Source organism: Sorex araneus, chromosome 3 (genome assembly GCF_027595985.1).
Source record: "Sorex araneus isolate mSorAra2 chromosome 3, mSorAra2.pri, whole genome shotgun sequence".
In the NCBI taxonomy this organism is placed as follows: Eukaryota; Metazoa; Chordata; class Mammalia; order Eulipotyphla; family Soricidae; genus Sorex; species Sorex araneus.
The window spans coordinates 184,733,939-184,752,756 of NC_073304.1; the positions used below are offsets into that span (position 1 = coordinate 184,733,939).

The following is an 18,818-nucleotide window of genomic DNA, read 5'->3' on the forward strand; positions in this document are numbered from 1 at the left end:
CCAGACTCTCTGCCAACCCACACACAGGGTTGGCGAGTGCGGGAATCTTGGTGGGGCCGCTCTTCTTGGGCAGCAAGCACCGCAGACGGGGAGCAGGCGGCCTGGGGACCTGTCACAGGGCTGGGCCAGCACTCGTCGCCCTGCCTTCCTCCCCAGTTTCTTTTCTCTTCTCTGTGACACATTAGGAGTTACTGTTGCAGGAGTAGTTTACATCTTCACTTTCTGAAGACACTTGAATTCAGGACCGACCTATCTGTGACAAGCATCCGGGTGGGGCCGAGACGGAGGCTTTGCACCCCAGAGGTGGTGTGTGCCCAGGGCTGGCCCACACAGGGCCCTCGATCCGGGTCCTAGTGTGCTGCCCTGTGGGTCGTGGGTACAGGGGCTGCCGCCAGCTCAGACCCCCACCCCTCTCTCAGAGTTGTTCTGTTCTGTTTTGTTCCATTGTAGCTCCCCCTCCCCCTTTCCTGATGATTTTGCAGAAGAAAGTAAAGCTGCTCAAGGCCCTGGAAGTGGGGTGGGGCCCAGGAGACTAACTTGGGGGGGTGGGATTTTGCCAAAAATCTGGGCAGGGAGTGGTGAGTGGGACCCACGTGTCTCCTGGAGGGGCCTAGGCTGGCCTGTCCCTGTGGCCAGCTGCTGACGGGACAGAGGACAGCAGCGTGCAGCCCACGTGTGCGGGAGAAAAGAGAGGGCCGCTCGCTCATAGAACATTTACCTTTTCATGCTAGGATATCCTGTTCAAAAGGACAAAAAAAGAAATGTAAAATACTTGAATGAGCTTGTATTATAACATTAATATTATTGAGGACCTGCTTTCCAGGCTGAAGTGATTCATCCATTATCCTAGTCCTGCTTTAGTCCTTTGTAATTTGTGGTAATTATGCTTTTCTTTTTAATACAAAAAAAAGTATAAAAATAAAAACTTGAAAAGGCCAAAAAAAAAAAAAAAGCGTTGTCTCAGACCGACTCTCTCAGGACCACCAAGGAGCTCGTTACAACGCTGGTTCCGACCTATTTCCTGGGGGTCGGGGACAGCTCGATGGCCCAAGTCCTCTGAAGGCCCCACACCGGCCAAGCTAAATTCCCCGTGAGGAAGAGACCCATGGCGCTGTGTAGGCGGCAGCCGGCGCTCAGTAGAAACTCATTAAAAGGACGCCACGCTCGGCATCCCCACGCCTAGCTCCGGGACAGACACCCCGGTGACCCGCCGACCGCGGCCTCAGCGTCCCCTAGTGGTCAACAGTAAGACAGACTCATGCGAGGGGAGGCGGAGTGGCGCCCGGGCGTGAAAAAAACCAGAGTCCCTAGGGACACTCATTCCCTCGTCACGCATAGTCAGACCTCACCATTCACCTGGGAACCATCCTTCGGAGGATGCAAGTTGCAGAACGCCGAACTCCCAGAGGGAGTTTTCCTGTTGCCTGCAATTGTCCTCCAGGCCACCGGGTGGCAATGTCCCAATTTCCTATTCTCGTTCAAACAACCTCCTGCCTCTCTCGCGCGCTCCTTCGCTCGCTCGCTCGCTCTTTCTCTCGCTCTCGCGATATCTCTTGTAAATTTACGGAACCGGAAGTAGCGTGTGGCTCTTTTCCCTTCTGCGGCCATCGCTGAAGTGGTAACTGGTGAGAACTTGCCGGGAATGCGTGTTTAATCCATATCCATCCGTTCACTGTGAGGGTGTCTCTAGACCCCCGAGGCCTCAGTACTTTTCCTGCTATCGCGTAGCCCCCCCAGGAGAGAGGCCCCGATGCGCCCGATGTGTTTTACTCCCTTATCCCAAGGATGCCGTACAGGGGAAGGGCGGTGGGCACTGGTGTATGGGAAGTCGGAATAGGGAGAGTACGGATCCTCTAAGCGGTGGTTTTTTGTAGTCTGTTTCTCCTTGTAACCACCGCAGAACATTTAGACTCTGCTTGTCCACTGGCAGGTTGATTTAGACCCGGTATGCGTACCATTTTTTTAATTCCGGTGTCTAAAATGATAACGTTTGCCTTTCTAAAACGTAATATTGTGTTTCAAAAATTGAGTTATCGGGCTTCTTGCCTCCAATTTATTAGCGATTAAAGTCCAGTCTTTCAAACTCGAGTGCATAAATTTAAATAGCTAAAACTACTGTGTTAAACGCTGAATTTTTATTACTTAAAGCAAAGATTCCAGTGCAAGGAAATATCAGGCTAATAGCTTTTTGAAGAAGCTAAAAAAACATGAGTTTTGTTGAGCCTTCTAATCTTCTAAGATGAAAAATTGCTATTACTTGATCGCTTATGTAAGTACTGACACCTCTTTACTTTCTATTAAGCCAAAATGAAGTTCAATCCTTTTGTGACTTCTGACCGGAGCAAGAACCGTAAGAGGCATTTCAATGCACCTTCCCACATTCGTAGGAAGATTATGTCTTCCCCTCTTTCCAAAGAGCTGAGACAGAAGTACAATGTGCGATCCATGCCCATCCGGAAGGACGATGAGGTTCAGGTATGTGCTGTGGTGGGTCATCCTAGTGGGTGTCCTGCCCTTCTATCTTGGAAGTGGTCTTGCAATCAGAATGATGGAGCATCTGCTGCATTCCTCCCGGTGAGGTCAATGATGCTGGAGTTGTGACTCGGGTCTCTTTTTCTTTTTTATTCCTTATTGGGTCGTGCCTAGTGATACTCTGGTTACTCCTGGTGGTGCTTGGGGGACATGGGATGCTGGGGGTCGTACCTAGTTGGCCATGCAAGACAAATGCACTACCTGCTGTGCTCCAGCCCCTTTCAATATTTTCAAGAATGCAAATACTGAGGAATAAAGATGTTCAGAGTTGGAAAGTAGAAAAGAAAGGGAAAAGGCAACTCCCCGTGGAGGAAGGAAATTACTGTAGAACTAAATTCACTATATCTTTTTTGGTGGCGTTTTTATAGGAAAATAAGTTGGCAGGCTATGGGTGGGATGGTAGGAGAGGGAACCCTGGTGGAAAGAAGTTTACTCTGGTGGCAGAATTGGTGTTGAAACATTGTGTATCTAAAACCCAGCAGAATAACTTTGTAAACCACGGAGCTTTGATGAAATTTTTAAATACCTGCAACCTTTGGTCCCTCAAGATGGTGTATTCTTTTGCAGCTTCTATAAAACAATAAGGTGGGTTCATTTATACCTTTGCACAAGCTCACCTTGTAGACTAGCGGTTCACTAGATTAATGTGAGCATGGTTTTATTTCTAGTGTAAATGAAGCAGAATGCATTATTGGCACATGTCTATTAAATATTTCAAAATGGAAAAATCAGGGCTGGAGTATAACAGGTAAGGCACTTAACCTTGAACAGTGCCGCACAACCTGTGTTCATTGCCTGGCACCCCATTTGGTCTCCCAAGCTCTGCCAAGAGTGATTCCTGAGTTCAGAGCCACTAGTAAGCCCTGCACACTGTTGGTGTGGGCCACTACCACCACCCCCCATGTGTCACACACACACTCAAAAATTAATCAGAGTGGATGGTCTTTTATATTACTCTCTTTTCCTGATTTGCAAGTTCTTTCTTGTTTATCTAAATCTACATGTTTGTGTTTTGACTTTTTAGGTTGTGAGGGGACACTACAAAGGTCAGCAAATTGGCAAAGTAGTCCAGGTTTACAGGAAGAAATATGTTATCTACATTGAACGAGTCCAGCGGGAGAAGGCAAATGGCACAACTGTCCATGTGGGCATTCACCCCAGTAAGGTGAGTGTTTTTTCAGAGTGTTATGGAAGGAGGAATAAAATATCTAAGCAATTCCTAGTTTTAGGTTTGTTGGAAAGCATCTTAGGTTATTTTTGTTTCTGTTGTTTGCTTATGAAATCATAGTACCTTAAATAAAATTCCATGCAGTTCATTTTTTCTAAGTCGTTAGAAGATCTGTATAATCTTAACCATGAACAGATTTTGAGATGTAGAAAATGAATTAGGTAATATTAAAATGGAGGTGGCATCTCGTTTGCTTTTGTGTATTAAAATGAGAAGGAGTTAGAGAGGTGGAGTACATGCATTGTATTCATGAGGCCTGGGTTTTCAGTTCTATACCTAGTATACCATAATCTCCTAACATTACTTGGAGTTCTTCTGGGAAGGTCCCAGTTTTAAAAGTTTGGTTCACTTTTAGTTGTTTTCTGATTTCCCCCTCCCTGAAACCCAGCAGTGCTCAGGAATTATTCCTGGCTCTCGTTGTACAATAGTTCCCTAAAAAGACTGAGTATCCAGTAAGGCAGCTTTTAAAACCCTACAAGGATACTGAAGTTAAAGTCCTGTGGATGTTTGTAAGTTTCTAATTTTATTTTTGTGTCACACCTGGTGGTGTTGGGCAGAGGGTGAAGTGGGGTTGAAACATGTAATGCTAGCGTTTGAACCCAGGGTTCCCACATGCTTTGCACACGCTCCAGTCTATTAAGCCCTAATATTGTTGTCACTACTCTTGTGTTCAGTCCCCCCCCATTCTAGTTAAAAGTATCTCCTGAAACCGAATTCCATTCATTCTTTACTATGCTAGATCAGACATTATCAATCACCAATCCAGTGACTGGGGGGCGGGGGCAGGGTGGAAAATGGTATGGGGGTTGAACTTTGTCACTCAGAGCATAATCTTTATCTCTTATTCTACTATTGGGCCTTTTATAAGCCTACCTATATTTCCACCCACAGCTCAACATCTAGTTGTCTGTTCTCCTCAGTTCAACTTGGATTTGTATACCTGTATCTAACACTCAATTACCTTTTTGAAAGCTCTGTTTGCTACCACCCCTATCTTAGTTGCTTTGGCCCAAAGTGCTCTTTCTGGCATTTCTCTGGGGATCAACCCCAAATAGGCCAAATGAAAAGCAAGCACCTTATCCTCTGTACCATCTCTGAAACCCAAAATGTCATTTGAGATCTTGTGTATTACTTCACCAAGCCCATTTAAGGCCTTGCCTGATCACCACCATTTGTTTGATGGTTTTGTTTTGTTATGCTCTTGGGGTTATACCCAGCAATGCACAGGGGTTACTCCCAGCTTTGCACTCAGGAATGACTCTTGGCGGTACTCAGGGGACCATATGGGATGCTGGGAATTGGACCCGGGTCAGCTGCATGCAAGGCAAACGCCCTATCCACCTTACTATCGCTCCAGCCCCACCAGCCATTTGATGTTATCCTGTTCCATTTTCCATATTCTAGACTACTGATTTTCTTGCTGTTTTTACAAAGGTGCTTGACAGAAATAAAGATATTGTTCCTCCCACAAATGCAGGGCACAATTTGGTGGTAGGATTCAGAGGTCTGTTTTAACAGGCCCTTCAGTTGATTCATAGAAATGCTCAAGTTTGAAAAACACATTCATGATAAAATTAAGTTTATCTAGATGACTCAACTTTCTTTTATTTCAGATGTAGCCTCTGGTCTCCGGCACTCCTTAACCTCCCCGTATTATCCTGTTCTCTATTTTCAGTCTGAAGTTACAATGGAAATGTATATGACTTGGTTTGTAGCTATAGAACTAGGATAAGTGTGGGATAATAGTTAATTTTGCTGTAACACTTAGGATAGGTGAAGACCTACTGACCTCACATTCATTTTATCTTGTTTAAATGTTAGTGAACATCTGTTTGATTTGAGGGCTTAAAGAATCAAGTTAAATGATCTAATGTCTAGCAGCTACTTGACCAGGTTCTGGAAAGGAATTGGATGTTCAGTTTTACTGTTCTGTATGGATGACACATTGATACAGTGTTTCTTTCTATAGGTGGTTATCACCAGGCTAAAACTGGACAAAGATCGCAAAAAGATCCTTGAACGCAAAGCCAAGTCTCGCCAAGTAGGAAAGGAGAAGGGCAAATATAAGGAAGAAACGCTTGAGAAGATGCAGGAATAAAGTTATATACAACTTGATTAAAAACTGTAAAATGAAGACTGCAGTGGTGTCCATTTGAACATCAGTTATTGCGTTTACAATTTCTAAAATCAGTACTGATGGGAATTTGGGTGTTCGGTTTTGGTTTTGGATCATAAATGGTGGTGTTCAGGGTATCACCCCCAGTCACTAAAGCAGCTGCGTGCAAAGCGAGTACTTAACCTACTGTGCTGGCACTCTGGCCTAGGTTTGGTTTCAAAATATTTTGGGTTGTGTGAAAAGCTAATTGGGAGCCCTAACTCTGGAACCTGTCTCTTTCTCTTAGTTTCCAGTAGCTGGTATATGAACATGGAGGGTGGGGATGAATTTCTGACTGCACTGATTTAGTCCTGCTGGCAGGACTAAAGACCTTGTGTAGCATCTGCATGCAGGACAAGGGGCCTGAAGGCTTTACTCTGTACGACCCTGGCAGTACTTTTTTTTGCACTAATGTGAATAGGTTTGTCTGCAAGGCTCCCTGCTCAGGTTTAATTCCTGGCACTCCGTGGAAACCCCCATAGGACCACTGAGAGCAAACTCCGAAAACAACCAGGGTTTATATTGCGATTATAGAAATAGTTCAATATCAAAAGGAGCAACTGCTTTTGTACCGTCACCTATAATGCTTCTCAAGCCCTGCCTCCCGGCCCCAATACAAGAATCCTAGGGAAAGGAGGCACTGATGCAGAGGTGCACTGTGACCATGAAGCCACGTGGTTACCAGGTCACTTGAAATCACTAGCACTGTAGGGCCTCGTTTATACTGGTGGGGTCTAGGTGGCTTGGTGGTTTTGCCATCTTGTGCATGAGGCTCCATTGGACCTGATGGGTGCAGGTTTCACCTGTAGTGCAGTTGCAGGCTAACAGCCTTCGGGGCTATGTCCTTGCAGTACGCAGCGCCCTTGGCTGGGGTCCTGAGTGACTCAGCCAAGGTTACCTCTACCCCGGCCTTTGGCACCCCGGTGGCGCCAGACCCCGCGCTGCCGTTCGGCGCCGAGACGCTTTTCCGGCTGGGGCGGGGCTTCCGGCCGGGCCGGCTGGGCGGAGGGGGAGACGCGCGCGGCGCCCGGAAGTGGGCGGGAGGCGGCGCCGGGGGCGTTGTCTGTGGTCACCAAGTCTCCGCTCCTGCTGGACTGATCGCCCCATTTCTGTGACTGAAATCGAAGCTTCCTAAATTGCACTTGGTCGCACTCAGTGTTCATCTGGAATAAAGTTCTCGGGGCTGGAGTGATAGCACAGCGGGTAGGGCATTTGCCTTTCACGCGGTCGACTCGGGTTCGAGATTCCCAGCATCCCATATGGCCCCCCAAGCACCGCCAAGAGTAATTCCTGAGTGCAGAGCCAGGAGTAACCCCTGTGCATTGCCGGGTGTGACCCAAAAAGAAAACAGAAAGTTCTCAATCCTACTTCATGCACTGCCTTTTACCGTTTGACATGTTTTGCCTCTGACAGAAGCCTTCCCGCCCCATCTTCTAGAATATGCACACCCAAGCCAGTCACGTGGAACTAAAAAACCGCAGCACCCCGTATGGTCCCCCCGAGCCCCTCCAGGAGTGACCCGAGCGCAGAGCCCTAAGTAAAGCCTGAGCACTGGGTTTAGCCCCAAACCCAAGGGGAAAAAAATAATGAAAACAACAAAATGCCCTGATGCAGGGCTGTGCGGCGGGGAGATGGCCTTATCTCCTGACCGTGCAGGTAGAGCCAAAAGGCGAGAAGCTGGAGTTGCTGAGGCCAAGAAGGCCGCTCGGAGCTAGGTGTGATTGGAAAGATCAGTGGAAGGACATGGCAGGTTTGGAACTGCCAAAGCAGAGACTCATCTAGAATAAGGGTGATGATGCCTGTTTTTCTAATAACTTCCTTGGTTACCAACGGCACAGAAGCTGATTGTGTTGCTTTAGGGTCACATTTCTTTCTTCCTTTTTTTTTTTTTTTTAAGATTTTTTTAATTGAATCACAATAAGACACTCTTACAAAGCTGTTCATAATTAGGTTTCAGTCATATAGTGTTCCAACACCCATCTCTCCACTAGTGTACATTTCCCAGCACTAGTGTCCCCAGTTTCCCTCCCATCAACCCAACCTGCCTCTATGGTAGGCACCTCCCACTCCCCTTCCTCTCCCCCTTCCGGCTCTCTCCTTTCTTTTGGGCATTGTGGTTTTGCAATACAGGTACTGAAAGGTTATCATGTATATCCCTTTACCTACTTTTGACACTCAGTTCTTGTCCAGTGTGATCATTTCCAACTATTATTGTCATACTGGTCTCTTCTCTATCTTACCTACCCTTCTCTCCCCACACACTTGTGATAGATTCTAACCATTGACCAGTCCTCCTAGCCCCTGTTTTCCCTGGCCTTGGATATTAGTCTTCTGTTTTGTGGACTGGAGCGATAGTACAACGGGTAGGGCGGTTGCCTTGCACGTGGCCAACCCAGATTCGATTCCTCCGTCCCTCTTGGAGAGCCTGGCAAGCTACCAAGAGTATCACGCCCACATGCAGAGCCTGGCAAGCTACCTGTGGCATATTCGATATGCCAAAAACAGTAACAACAAGTCTCACAATGGAGACGTTACTGGTGCCCACTCGAGCAAATTGATGAACAACAGGACGACAGTGCTACAGTGCTATATATACTTTATTTATTTATTTATTTATTTATTTATATCACCTATCACCTATCATCCCGTTGCTCATTGATTTGCTCGTCGAGTGGGCACCAGTAACATCTCCATTCATCCCTGTCGCATGCTAGTATAGCCAATGGCATCTGCTCACTCCAGGAACACAAAGAGCATCAAATCATTCCTTCAGGGTCTTGACAAAGAAGTCTGACCATCTCGTAGGTGGGCGGCTAAGCGTTCTTTCAACATCCCGTGGGCGGCTAGGCGTTCTTTGGACATCCCATGAAATCCAGTAGGTAACAACTCTAGTCCAGTGATCGTCTCCAAATTGCATTATGTGTCCAGCCCATCTGATTTTTGACACCTTAGCAAAGGAGACAGCATCCCTGATCCTCGATCGTTGATGGAGGCCAGAACTCTGGATTCTGACCTCCATTGAAATATATTTACATATACATGCAAATATGTGTGTTTGCATGTATATGCAAATATTTTATTTACATATATGTAATGTGTGTATACCACAATAAATGCAATCATTCTATACCTGTCCTCTCCTGACTCATTTCATTTAGCATGTCCATCCATTTATAGGCAATTTTCCTGACTTCATTTTTCCTCGAAGCTGAGGGTCACATTTCTTGCATGCTGTGTTTTCAAATCTCAGATAAATTACAGATAAATACAACATAGGTGGGGGGCTGGAGCAATAGCACAGCGGGTAGGGCGTTTGCCTTGCACGCGGCCGACCCGGGTTCGATTCCCAGCATCCCATATGGTCCCCTGAGCACCGCCAGGGGTAATTCCTGAGTGCAGAGCCAGGAGCAACCCCTGTGCATCGCCGGGTGTGACCCAAAAACCAAAAAAAAAAAAAAACAACATAGGTGGGTCTTGTGAATTTTAGTATGTGACATAAAGATGCTGGGAAATGGGGAACACATAAGGGAGTTATGTCTCTCCACTCCAGCCACTTACTGGGAAGGAGCAAAGCTACCAATGTGGCCAGATCTTTCTGTTTTTTAAAATGAAATTCTCATGAACTCTCTCAATCTGGCCTCCTCCCTAAATATGGAATCTGTAAATATCACTGTATCACTGTCATTCTGTTGTTCATTGATTTGCTCAAGTGGGCACCAGTAACATCTCCATTCGTCCCTGTCACGTGCTAGTGTAGCCCGATGGCGTATTGGGGGCTCTTTCAGGATCAGGGGAATGAGGACCGTCGTTGTTACTGTTTTTCACATATCGAGTAGGCCACGGGTACCTCGCTAGGCTCTGCCATCTGTGAGGGATACTCCTGGTAGCTTGCCAGACTCTATATGTGTAAATATAGATTAGATCATTCAAATTAAGAACACAACATTGAATGAACCAAAATAGGTCTGAGTCAATTTTAACCCTTGAGCAGTGCTTTAGAATTTCAGGATATAGCTCAAGGACCATATCTCATAATACAGACTGACATTTTGCATCTTCTGCTGATAAATTACTTCCAAACTGTCTTCATTCCTTGTTTTGTTCTGTTTTGTTTTGTTTTGTTTGTTTGGGGGCCACACCTGGCTGTGCTTAGGAGTCATTCCTGGTTCTGTGCTCAAGGATCTCTCCTGGTGGTGCTCTGCGGGCCACCGATGGTGTTGGGAATCAAACGCAGATATGCAGCATGCAAGTCAAGCTTTGTACATGCTGTAATTCTCTTATAAGACCATCGTGAGGCTTTTCCTTTTTGCCTGAAGGCCTCCAACAGTGACTAGAGCAATCACTCAGTTTCTGACAAGTGTTGGTTTCGTGAGGAGCCTGGGAGGTCTTTTTTATTTATCTTCAGAAACCAAGTCCCTTGTAAATATGAAATGAAATTAGTAGATGAACAACCTTGTTTCTATATTGCATAACTCAGAGTCTTTTTTTGTAAGCGGGGAGGAGGTCAAACCTGGCATTACTCCTGGCTCTGCACTCAGGAATCACTCCTGGCAGTGTTCAGGGGACCATATGGGATGCTGGGGATTGAACCTGGGTCAGCCTCGTGCAAGGCAAGTGCCCTACCTACTGTACTATCACTCTGGCCCCTGCATAACTCAGAGCCTTTAAAATGCAAATCTGCACTGAAGCTCTCAAGCTTAAGTATTTCTTCAGTTCTGAAGAAAAATATGGGGGCTGGAGCAATAGCACAGCAGGTAGGGCGTTTGCCTTGCACGCAGCTGACCCAGGTTCGATTCCCAGCATCCCACATGGTCCCCCGAACACCGCCAGGAGTAATTCCTGAGTGCATGAGCCAGGAGTAACCTCTGTGCTTTGCTGGGTGTGACCCAAAAAGCAAAAAAATAGAAGAAAGAAAGAAAGAAAGAAAGAAAGAAAGAAAGAAAGAAAGAAAGAAAGAAAGAAAGAAAGAAAGAAAGAAAGAAAGAAAGAAAGAAAGAAAGAAAGAAAGAAAGAAAGAAAGAAAGAAAGGAAGGAAGAAGGAAGGAAGAAGGAAGGAAGAAGGAAAGAAAATGTCTGATATGGATGAGGACATTAATTCCATGCTATAGAATCTGGCACATCACATGGGACCCCAGTAGTCTTCTGCTGGTGAGCTGCTAGTGGGTAGACACTCAAAGTATCTCTGGGCATCATAGAGCCATCTGAGAATTATGCAAAAGGAGAAATACAAAGGCTTAACTTTCAGGTAGTCCTTGCTCAAAGGGGCAAGTACATTATATCCATAATGAAGAGCTGCCGGACTGGAGCGATAGCACAGCGGGTAGGGCATTTGCCCTGCACGTGGCTGACCCAGGTTCGATTCCTCCACCCCTCTCAGAGAGCCCAGCAAGCTACCGAGAGTATCCCACCCTCACAGCAGAGCCTGGCAAGCTCCCCGTGGCGTATTCGATATGCCAAAAACAGTAACAAGTCTCACAATGGATATGTTACTGGTGCCCGCTCGAGCAAATTGATGAACAATGGGAAGACAGGGCTACAGTGCTACCACTGTGTTTGGCCAAAAACAAATATAAAACAAACAACAACATAACGAAGAGCTGCTATAATAGATTACCTGTTACTTGGCAGCTTAAAACAACAAAAAATTATTATCATAGCTATAAGAAGAATCCATCTTATGCCTCTTTTTCTCCTTTCTCCAGTAGCTGTGGGCAGTCTTTGGTATACCTTGGCAGTCCTTAGTATGAATTGTAGTTGCCCCATTTTCACATGGGTCTTCATATGGCCTTCCATCTATCTGTGTATATATATATATTTTTTTTGTCTCATAAAGACAACATTGGATCTCACATCGATATAATTAAATATAAGACCCACTCTAATGGAGGATGATCTCATTGTTAAATCCTTTAATTACATCTGTAAAGACTCCTTGTCCAAGTAAGGTCAGATTCACAGATACTGAGAGTATGAAGTTATATTTTGAAGGGGCACAATTCTACCAATTACAGATAGTTGAAAAATACATTTGCTTGTAAAACATAGACTGTTGGTAGACTGATGGAGACCTTACGTACATATTAATGGTAGGGCTTCCTACATATATCTAATACATATTCCTTCCCCTACCTATTTCTGCTCCTCATGTACATACCCTGAAAAATGGGAGCATCATAGTGAAAGATGTAGATAAAAGACAAGAGTGTAAGGTTTATTCAATGTGCCCCAGAGACTGGTCACATCTTCAGGAGAGCTGTGTGGGGCTGAAATGATAGTATAGCAGGTAGGGTATTTGCCTTGCCAACATAGCCAACCCAGGTTCAATTCATGGCATCCCATTCAATCATCTCATCCCTTGAGCACCACCAGTAGTAATTCCTGAGTGCAGAGTCAGGAGTAACCCCTGAGTATTGCTGGATGTGACCCTCCACAGACACACACACACACACACACACACACACACACACACACCAAAAAGAAAAAAAGAAAAGTTGTATGTGTTGCCAGGTAGATAACGCAAAGAACTGAAGCATCTACCTGGCATCAACAGGGTCCAAGGTCAATCCCTCACTCTGCGTGTCCTCCCTAGCACTGTACCCCTGAGGGCCACCACTGGAGAGGCTCCTCCCCCCGAAAAAATACTAAGGAAAGCTGTGTTTCATCCCTACTTTCAGAATGTCATGTGCAGGGAAATGGTGTCCTATCTGAAACAGTTGGGTAAGAGAGTTGGGTAAGTCAGTGTTGGGTAAGCCAGAGAGCTAGTACAGTGGGTTAGGCTTTAGACACAGCTGATCCTTGCTTTATCCACAGCACTGCATATGGTCCCCTAAGCCCCACAGAGCCAGAAGTAAATCCTAAGTACAGTCGGTGGAGCCCAAAGTACAAACAATCAAAAATTTAAAAGTAAGAATTAAAGCATGGCTGAGGAGCTAGAGAGATAATACAGCACTTGCCTGGCATGCAACTGACCTGTATTCGATCCTCAGCATCCCATATGGTCCCCCAAGCACCACCAGGAATAATTCGTGAGTGCAGAATCAGGACTAAGCATCACCAGGTGTGGCCCCCAAAATAATAAATAAATAAAGCATGTTGTGTTTCTGGAATTGTTCAGTATGTTACAAGAAGTCACTAAGAGCCAGGATAAGAACCAAAAACTCTAGAGCACACTGCAAAAGTTAGCGTAAGGTTACTGGTCCAACCGCAAGAGCTAGTCTGAGTCATGTTTTAGAGTAACTGATCAAACTGAAGAATATTGCCTGGGTCTAGGAACAATATTCCCCAAGCCTGGAGGAATGCCTAGCTCATTATAGATGTTCAATAAAGGTTTGTTGAATGAGTAAATAATTTTGTAGAGACGGTTAGAGGGAAGAAGAAGAAGGGACCTGCAGTTGATTATTATACCGTACATCCTTCCCACTTATCCTGGAAGCATCCTGATTACACTAATTCTGCTTTCCTTTTTTGTAAGGGGAAGTCTTGGACATTGTCTTTGTCAGGGTTTTGTGAAAGACAATGAAACAATGTATGTGAAGGGGCTCATCTGCAAACACTGGAGTTTGGTGACGTGAGTTGGTCAACCCTATTGTCCATGTGAGAGTTTGAGATATCTCTGACTGTTGCCATTACTTAATTGATTTAACAGTGTTAACTTGACATCCAGTGAGGCTGATTTATTATTAGAAAGGAGGTGATAGCCTACTGCAGCTTGTTTCTAGGGCCAAGAATCTTGCTCTATCCTTGACCAGCACCTCACTTTCCATTACTCCTCTGTCAATCTAAGAGACCCAGTTGGTATAATGTTCCTGTCCCTTCCCCCCTCTGCTGACCTACCACCTCCTCGTTGCTGAGCAAATCAGGAGCCACATCATCACAAATGGGTGAGAGGTGAGATGAAGCACAACACACTGTCTCCCAAGGGATGGCTAGAAATAACCTAAGTTTCCTGAGCTTCTGTATTCCTCTTCCTCTTGCTTCCTAATGTTCAAATGTTAAAGTGGGCATTTGGTGTCTAGTGGTGGATTTGGGTCACACTTAGCAGTGCTTGGGAGCTACTTTGTGCTTGGAGGTCACTCCCGGTGGTGCTTGGGGGACCATGTGGTGTTGGAGATCAAGCCAGGTTCCACCACATGCCAGGCAAGCACCTTAACCTCTGTAATCTCTCTCCAACATAGATATCTATACCCAAACTTTGCATTATTAATGCAGAGCCTTACTTTGCATTATTACTTTTCTGTACCTGAAAAAGAGGCTACCAGAAAGTATACCTCTGCTTTAAATTCGCAATTTTATTTATTTATGTATTTACTTACTTTAATTCCCCTTCCCTTTTTGTTGTTGCTGTGATTATTGGGAGTCACACACTCTTGGTTGTAGTTTTCATCAAGATCATACATACACTTTGGTGCTTAGGGACCATGTGGTGCTGGGAATCAAATTTGGGTCAGTTGTACTATATCCATATCGTTGTACTGAACTGCTGTACTAGCTCTCTGCCCAAAGACTTGTGGTTTTGTTTTTGTTTTGCTTGGGGGCCACAACAGTGATGCTCAGGGGTTACTCCTGGCTCTGCACTCTGGAATTACTCCAGATGGTGCTCGGGGACAATATAGGATGCTGAGGATTGAACCCAGGTTGGTCTCATGCAAAGCAAGCACCCTACCCTCTGTACTATCACTCTGGCCCCAGAATTTTTATTTTAAAGTTAATATCTTGAATTATGCTGTGAAGCCTAAAGATCTAAATTTTACTGGGAGGAGGAGAACTTGAAGTAGGCCAAAGAATACTTTACTTACCTATGGAGTAAGAATTCTATAGTATTTTTCTTCCATGAGTCTCAAGAACTGCTTCAGCATACAAACAAGTTTTCTAAACTCTAAAGTGGGGCAGATAATAATAATAATAATAATAATAATAATAATAATACCAATTCTGGGGAGAGAGCTCAAAGGACCTGTGCCTAGTATCCCATGTCTGATGACAATTCATAGATCTTCTGCCTATTCTAGTCCTTTGACTATTTTTAATTAGGCTATTTAATTTTGGGATATTGAGTTGAGGAAGGTATATATATATATATATATATATATCAAATGTATATGTATATATATACATATATATATGCCCCCAACTAGCCTTCTCAATGATGCTTGGTGGAGAGGCATGATGTGTGGGGCATCAAACTTATCAACTTATGTGTGTACTCTATCACTGAGATACATCATTGGATTCAATTTCAGTAATGCTACCCAAGTACCACCAGAGTAACCCTGGTGCCACCAGCCTGCTGGGCCAGAGCAACACTGGGCTGAGTACCACTGAGAGTTTCCCAGGTCCCTCGAGCACTGATTTGGAGACAGCTCCCCCCCCCCAAAAAAAAAGTAATAATCCAACTTCATAGAACTGTGATGAGGATTATGGGAAAGTGTGATGGTGTGGGAAGGAGCACCATTCTACTCTCAAATTTAGGGCGCCTTCACAGAGTTCTGTTTATTATTTATTTGTTTTGATTTGGAGCTTACTCCTGACTATGCACTCAGGAATCACTCCTAGCAGGGCTTAAAGGACCACATTGGGTGCCTGAGATTGAACCCTGGTCAGCAGCAAGCAAGGCAAAACACCTTGCCTGTTGTACAATGACTCTGGCCCCATACAGAGTACTATTTATAAATAGAATATTATAGATTTATAACAGACTATTTATAAAGTCTTCTCATAAGATGACTAGGCAGGGAACGACCTTTCTTCAAAAGAACACTAGTGGCTTACATGTGTTGCCAGTGCATGCACATGGTGGGTGCATGTGTTGCCCACATCTCCCCTCTTGAGATGTGTACTCTTATATTTTATACTTTTTCATACTTTAATGCTGGCATGTGTGCTTTGTCTTTCTTTTCACTCTGGAGATGCCCATGTTCTCTCATTCTCTCTCTCTTTTTCACTCTCTTCCTCCTTCCTTCTCTCTCTCTCTTTCCCTCTCTTTCGTCCTCTCTCCCTCTCCTCTCTTTCTCTCTCCCCCATCTTTCTCTATCCCCCTCCCCTCTCTCTCTATAGCAGGGATATAGTACAGGACAGAGGAGTTAGGGTCTTACCTGCGCCTAACTCCAATTTCATTGCAGGTACTTCGTGCTCTCCCAAACATCTTTGGATGTGGCCTTGGTTACATCTAAGAACTGCCATACAGCATCCTTGGGCTATAGCATGGAACTGCCACCAAGAATCACTAGTAATGACCCCAGGTGAACTGTTTTTGAGGTATCACTCACACACACACACACACACACACACTTACCCAATGACACTTTCTCAGTCCTAATCATCTTGACTTCTCTATGAATCTATGTCAACCTCCATCCCACCTTTTTAGTTTCCCTGAAACTGAGTTATACTGCTTTTCTTCAGTTTATGGTTACTCATTCATTTTTCCTTCATTGCTACTTTCTCTTCCCTTTCGAGATATTATTTACCATGAATTTGTTTGGTTTTACTTTTTATCATCCCTGATCATTTCTTCTAATATGTTTCAAGTAAAAGACTTATGTGTGCAGAACACCTTTAACCTCCGACGGCTCCCGCGGCCATGGGCGCTACCTGGCGCAGCCCGGGCTGGGCCCGCATGGCGCTCTGCCTCGCGGGCTTCGCGCTCTCGGTCTACGCGCTGCACGTGAAGGCGGCGCGCGCCCGGAGCCAGGACTACCGCGCTCTCTGCGACGTGGGCACCGCCATCAGTTGTTCGCGCGTCTTCTCCTCTAGGTGGGGGCAGGGCTTCGGGCTGGTGGAGCACGTGCTGGGCCAGGACAGCGTCCTCAAGCAATCCAACAGCATATTTGGCTGCATCTTCTACACTCTGCAGCTGGTGTTAGGTTGCCTCCGGGGCCGCTGGGCATCTATTCTGCTGGTGCTGAGTTCCCTGGCGTCTCTCGCGGGTTCTCTCTATTTGGCCTGGATCCTGTTCTTTGTGCTCTATGATTTTTGCATCGTTTGCATAACTACCTATGCCATCAATGGGGGTCTGATGATGCTCAGCTTCAGGGAGGTCCACGGAGCCCCGAGCAAGGCCAAGAGACACTGAGTGCTCACGCCCCAGCCAGCCCGACCAAATCTGCTCCGCTTTGTCATGTGAGCCTTGCCAAAGGGGGTCCCATCTGGCCCTGTAGACACTATAGGCCCGCGTAGGACAATGGACCAAATGTGCTATTCTCTCTTACTGCACCCCAGTGCCTCTGACTCTGTCCCCAAAGTCTGGTTCCCAAGTTCCTGCCATTGCCCAAAGAGGGAAGCGATAAGAAAGCGTTCTTAAGCGATAAAATTACTGAAATAAAAAAATTTAAAAAAAAAAACAAAACTCCCAAGCTCCAGCCTTCTAATTATTTTGGGGTCTTTTCAGTACCAATAATTAACCCAAACATTGTTTAAAAGTAAACTTAAGGACAGAAAGGAAAGGAAAGGAAAAAAGTAAACGTAAGTTTGTAAGTCTGTAACTATATCTCACAGTGATTCATTAAAAAGAAATTTTAAATAAATAATTTTTTAATTTAAATTTAATTTAAAAAAAAAGAAAAATGTAAACAGACACATTAAAGTTATGAAGAGTTTGAACAAACTGCTTCAAATTGGGCAGTGCTAAACTGCAACTGATTTGGAGTGCTCCTCTACAGGAGCTAGTGGCCAGTATTATATAGAGAAAGCAGTAAAGCAAACTTATTGTTTATAGACTAAATGGTTGTCTTACTTGGAAAAGTCTAACTTTTATTGTTTCATTTTCTCAGATTTGAGTGTGTTGACTCTGCATTAGGTTTTGGGTTACTTACGTAGGTCACCAAAGCATTAGGACCATCTCAGTCTAATGACCTTGTTTAAATACTTTAAGGGGCTAGAGTGACAGCACAGCAGGTAGGGTGTTTGCCTTGCACTCGGCCAACCTGGTTCGAATCCCAGCATCCGATGATCAAACCTTACAAACCTTGATCAAACTCACGTATGCAAGTGCACGTATGTTCTATGCCACTTGAACCACATCACTAACCCAGAAGTGAGTTTAAATAGGCTAAATAATTTAAGAACTTAATCTCTCAGGGGCTGGAGTGATAGCACAGCAGGTAGGACATTTGCCTTACATATGGCCAACCCGGGTTCGATTCCCAGCATCCCATATGGTCCCCCGAGAACCGTCAAGAGTAATTCCTGAGTGCAGTGCCAGAAGTAACCCCAAAAAAGAAAAAAAACAAATCCTTAATCTCTTCTTTTGGAGGAGGAAAAAATGCTCATAAGGTTAATAATTAAGATTCAAGCCCAAGTCTTTCTAAGTTCAGGTTAAGTGCTTACAATCATCTCCCCTGCTCAGTAATTTCCAGTGGCTCATACTGTTCCTCAGGATTTTAACCTAATATCCAAATGAGGTATCCAAATTAGTTCCCAGCAACATCGGTAGATTTGGTATTGTGGCTTCAGTTCTAGGTATATGAGTTTTTCAGCTGCAATGTATTGTGTGGGGTGATAGGAAGAAATTCAAGCTATTTGCTAGTCTAGGAACTGCCATAGTCATTCGTTTTTCTAGTTTTAGTTTCTTCTCAGGAAAGCAAGAGATGATTGGACCATTTCACACTAAAGTTCTCTTCCAGGGCCAGGGAGATAGTATAGGGGTTAAGGCCCTTGCCTTGCATACAGCTGGCTTTGGTTTGATCCCTGCTACTAAAGATAGTCCCTAGAGTACCACCAGGAGTGACCTCAGCACAATGCCAGGAGTATACTTTGAGTATTGCCAGGTGTGACCACAAAACCTCCAAAAGTAATTAAGTTCTCTTCTAGAGCCAGGGAAGTGGTTCAGTTGTAGATGCGTGATTCATCAGTCTCTGGGTTCAATTCCTGGCAACTGAAAGGAAGTTGGGCAGAATTAACTAGAAA

General features: G+C 44.9%; 2 protein-coding genes across 4 annotated transcripts; both read left to right on the forward strand.

Moving 5' to 3' along the window:
* The first annotated feature begins 1,545 nt into the window (after positions 1-1,545).
* Positions 1,546-5,901, forward strand: RPL26 (ribosomal protein L26). Of its 2 annotated transcripts, none has more exons than XM_004604836.2 (4): positions 1,546-1,625; positions 2,303-2,475; positions 3,557-3,697; positions 5,730-5,901. In XM_004604836.2, exons 2-4 carry the CDS (start codon positions 2,308-2,310, stop codon positions 5,856-5,858), a joined length of 438 nt encoding a protein of 145 aa, XP_004604893.1. In that variant the 5' UTR covers positions 1,546-1,625; positions 2,303-2,307; the 3' UTR covers positions 5,859-5,901. The 2 variants fall into 2 exon arrangements, with proteins under 2 accessions (XP_004604893.1, XP_054987780.1); XM_055131805.1 differs by lacking the exon at positions 1,546-1,625 and adding an exon at positions 1,640-1,945.
* A 10,581-nt stretch (positions 5,902-16,482) lies between these two features.
* LOC129403614 (vitamin K epoxide reductase complex subunit 1-like) lies at positions 16,483-17,159 on the forward strand. Of its 2 annotated transcripts, XM_055132992.1 has the most exons (2): positions 16,483-16,667; positions 16,778-17,159. In XM_055132992.1, the coding sequence occupies exons 1-2, from the start codon at positions 16,495-16,497 to the stop codon at positions 16,881-16,883; spliced, it is 279 nt and encodes a 92-aa protein (XP_054988967.1). In that variant the 5' UTR covers positions 16,483-16,494; the 3' UTR covers positions 16,884-17,159. The 2 variants fall into 2 exon arrangements, with proteins under 2 accessions (XP_054988967.1, XP_054988966.1); XM_055132991.1 differs by having other exon boundaries at positions 16,483-17,159.
* Positions 17,160-18,818: the final 1,659 nt, after the last annotated feature.

Coding starts and splice junctions, on each gene's coding strand:
- RPL26 (XM_004604836.2), top strand. CDS start 2,308: ATGAAGTTCAATCCTTTTGTGACTTCTGACCGGAGCAAGAACCGTAAG. Junction 2,476..3,556: donor GGAAGGACGATGAGGTTCAG/GTATGTGCTGTG, acceptor TTGACTTTTTAG/GTTGTGAGGGGACACTACAA. Junction 3,698..5,729: donor TGGGCATTCACCCCAGTAAG/GTGAGTGTTTTT, acceptor TTCTTTCTATAG/GTGGTTATCACCAGGCTAAA.
- LOC129403614 (XM_055132991.1), top strand. CDS start 16,495: ATGGGCGCTACCTGGCGCAGCCCGGGCTGGGCCCGCATGGCGCTCTGC.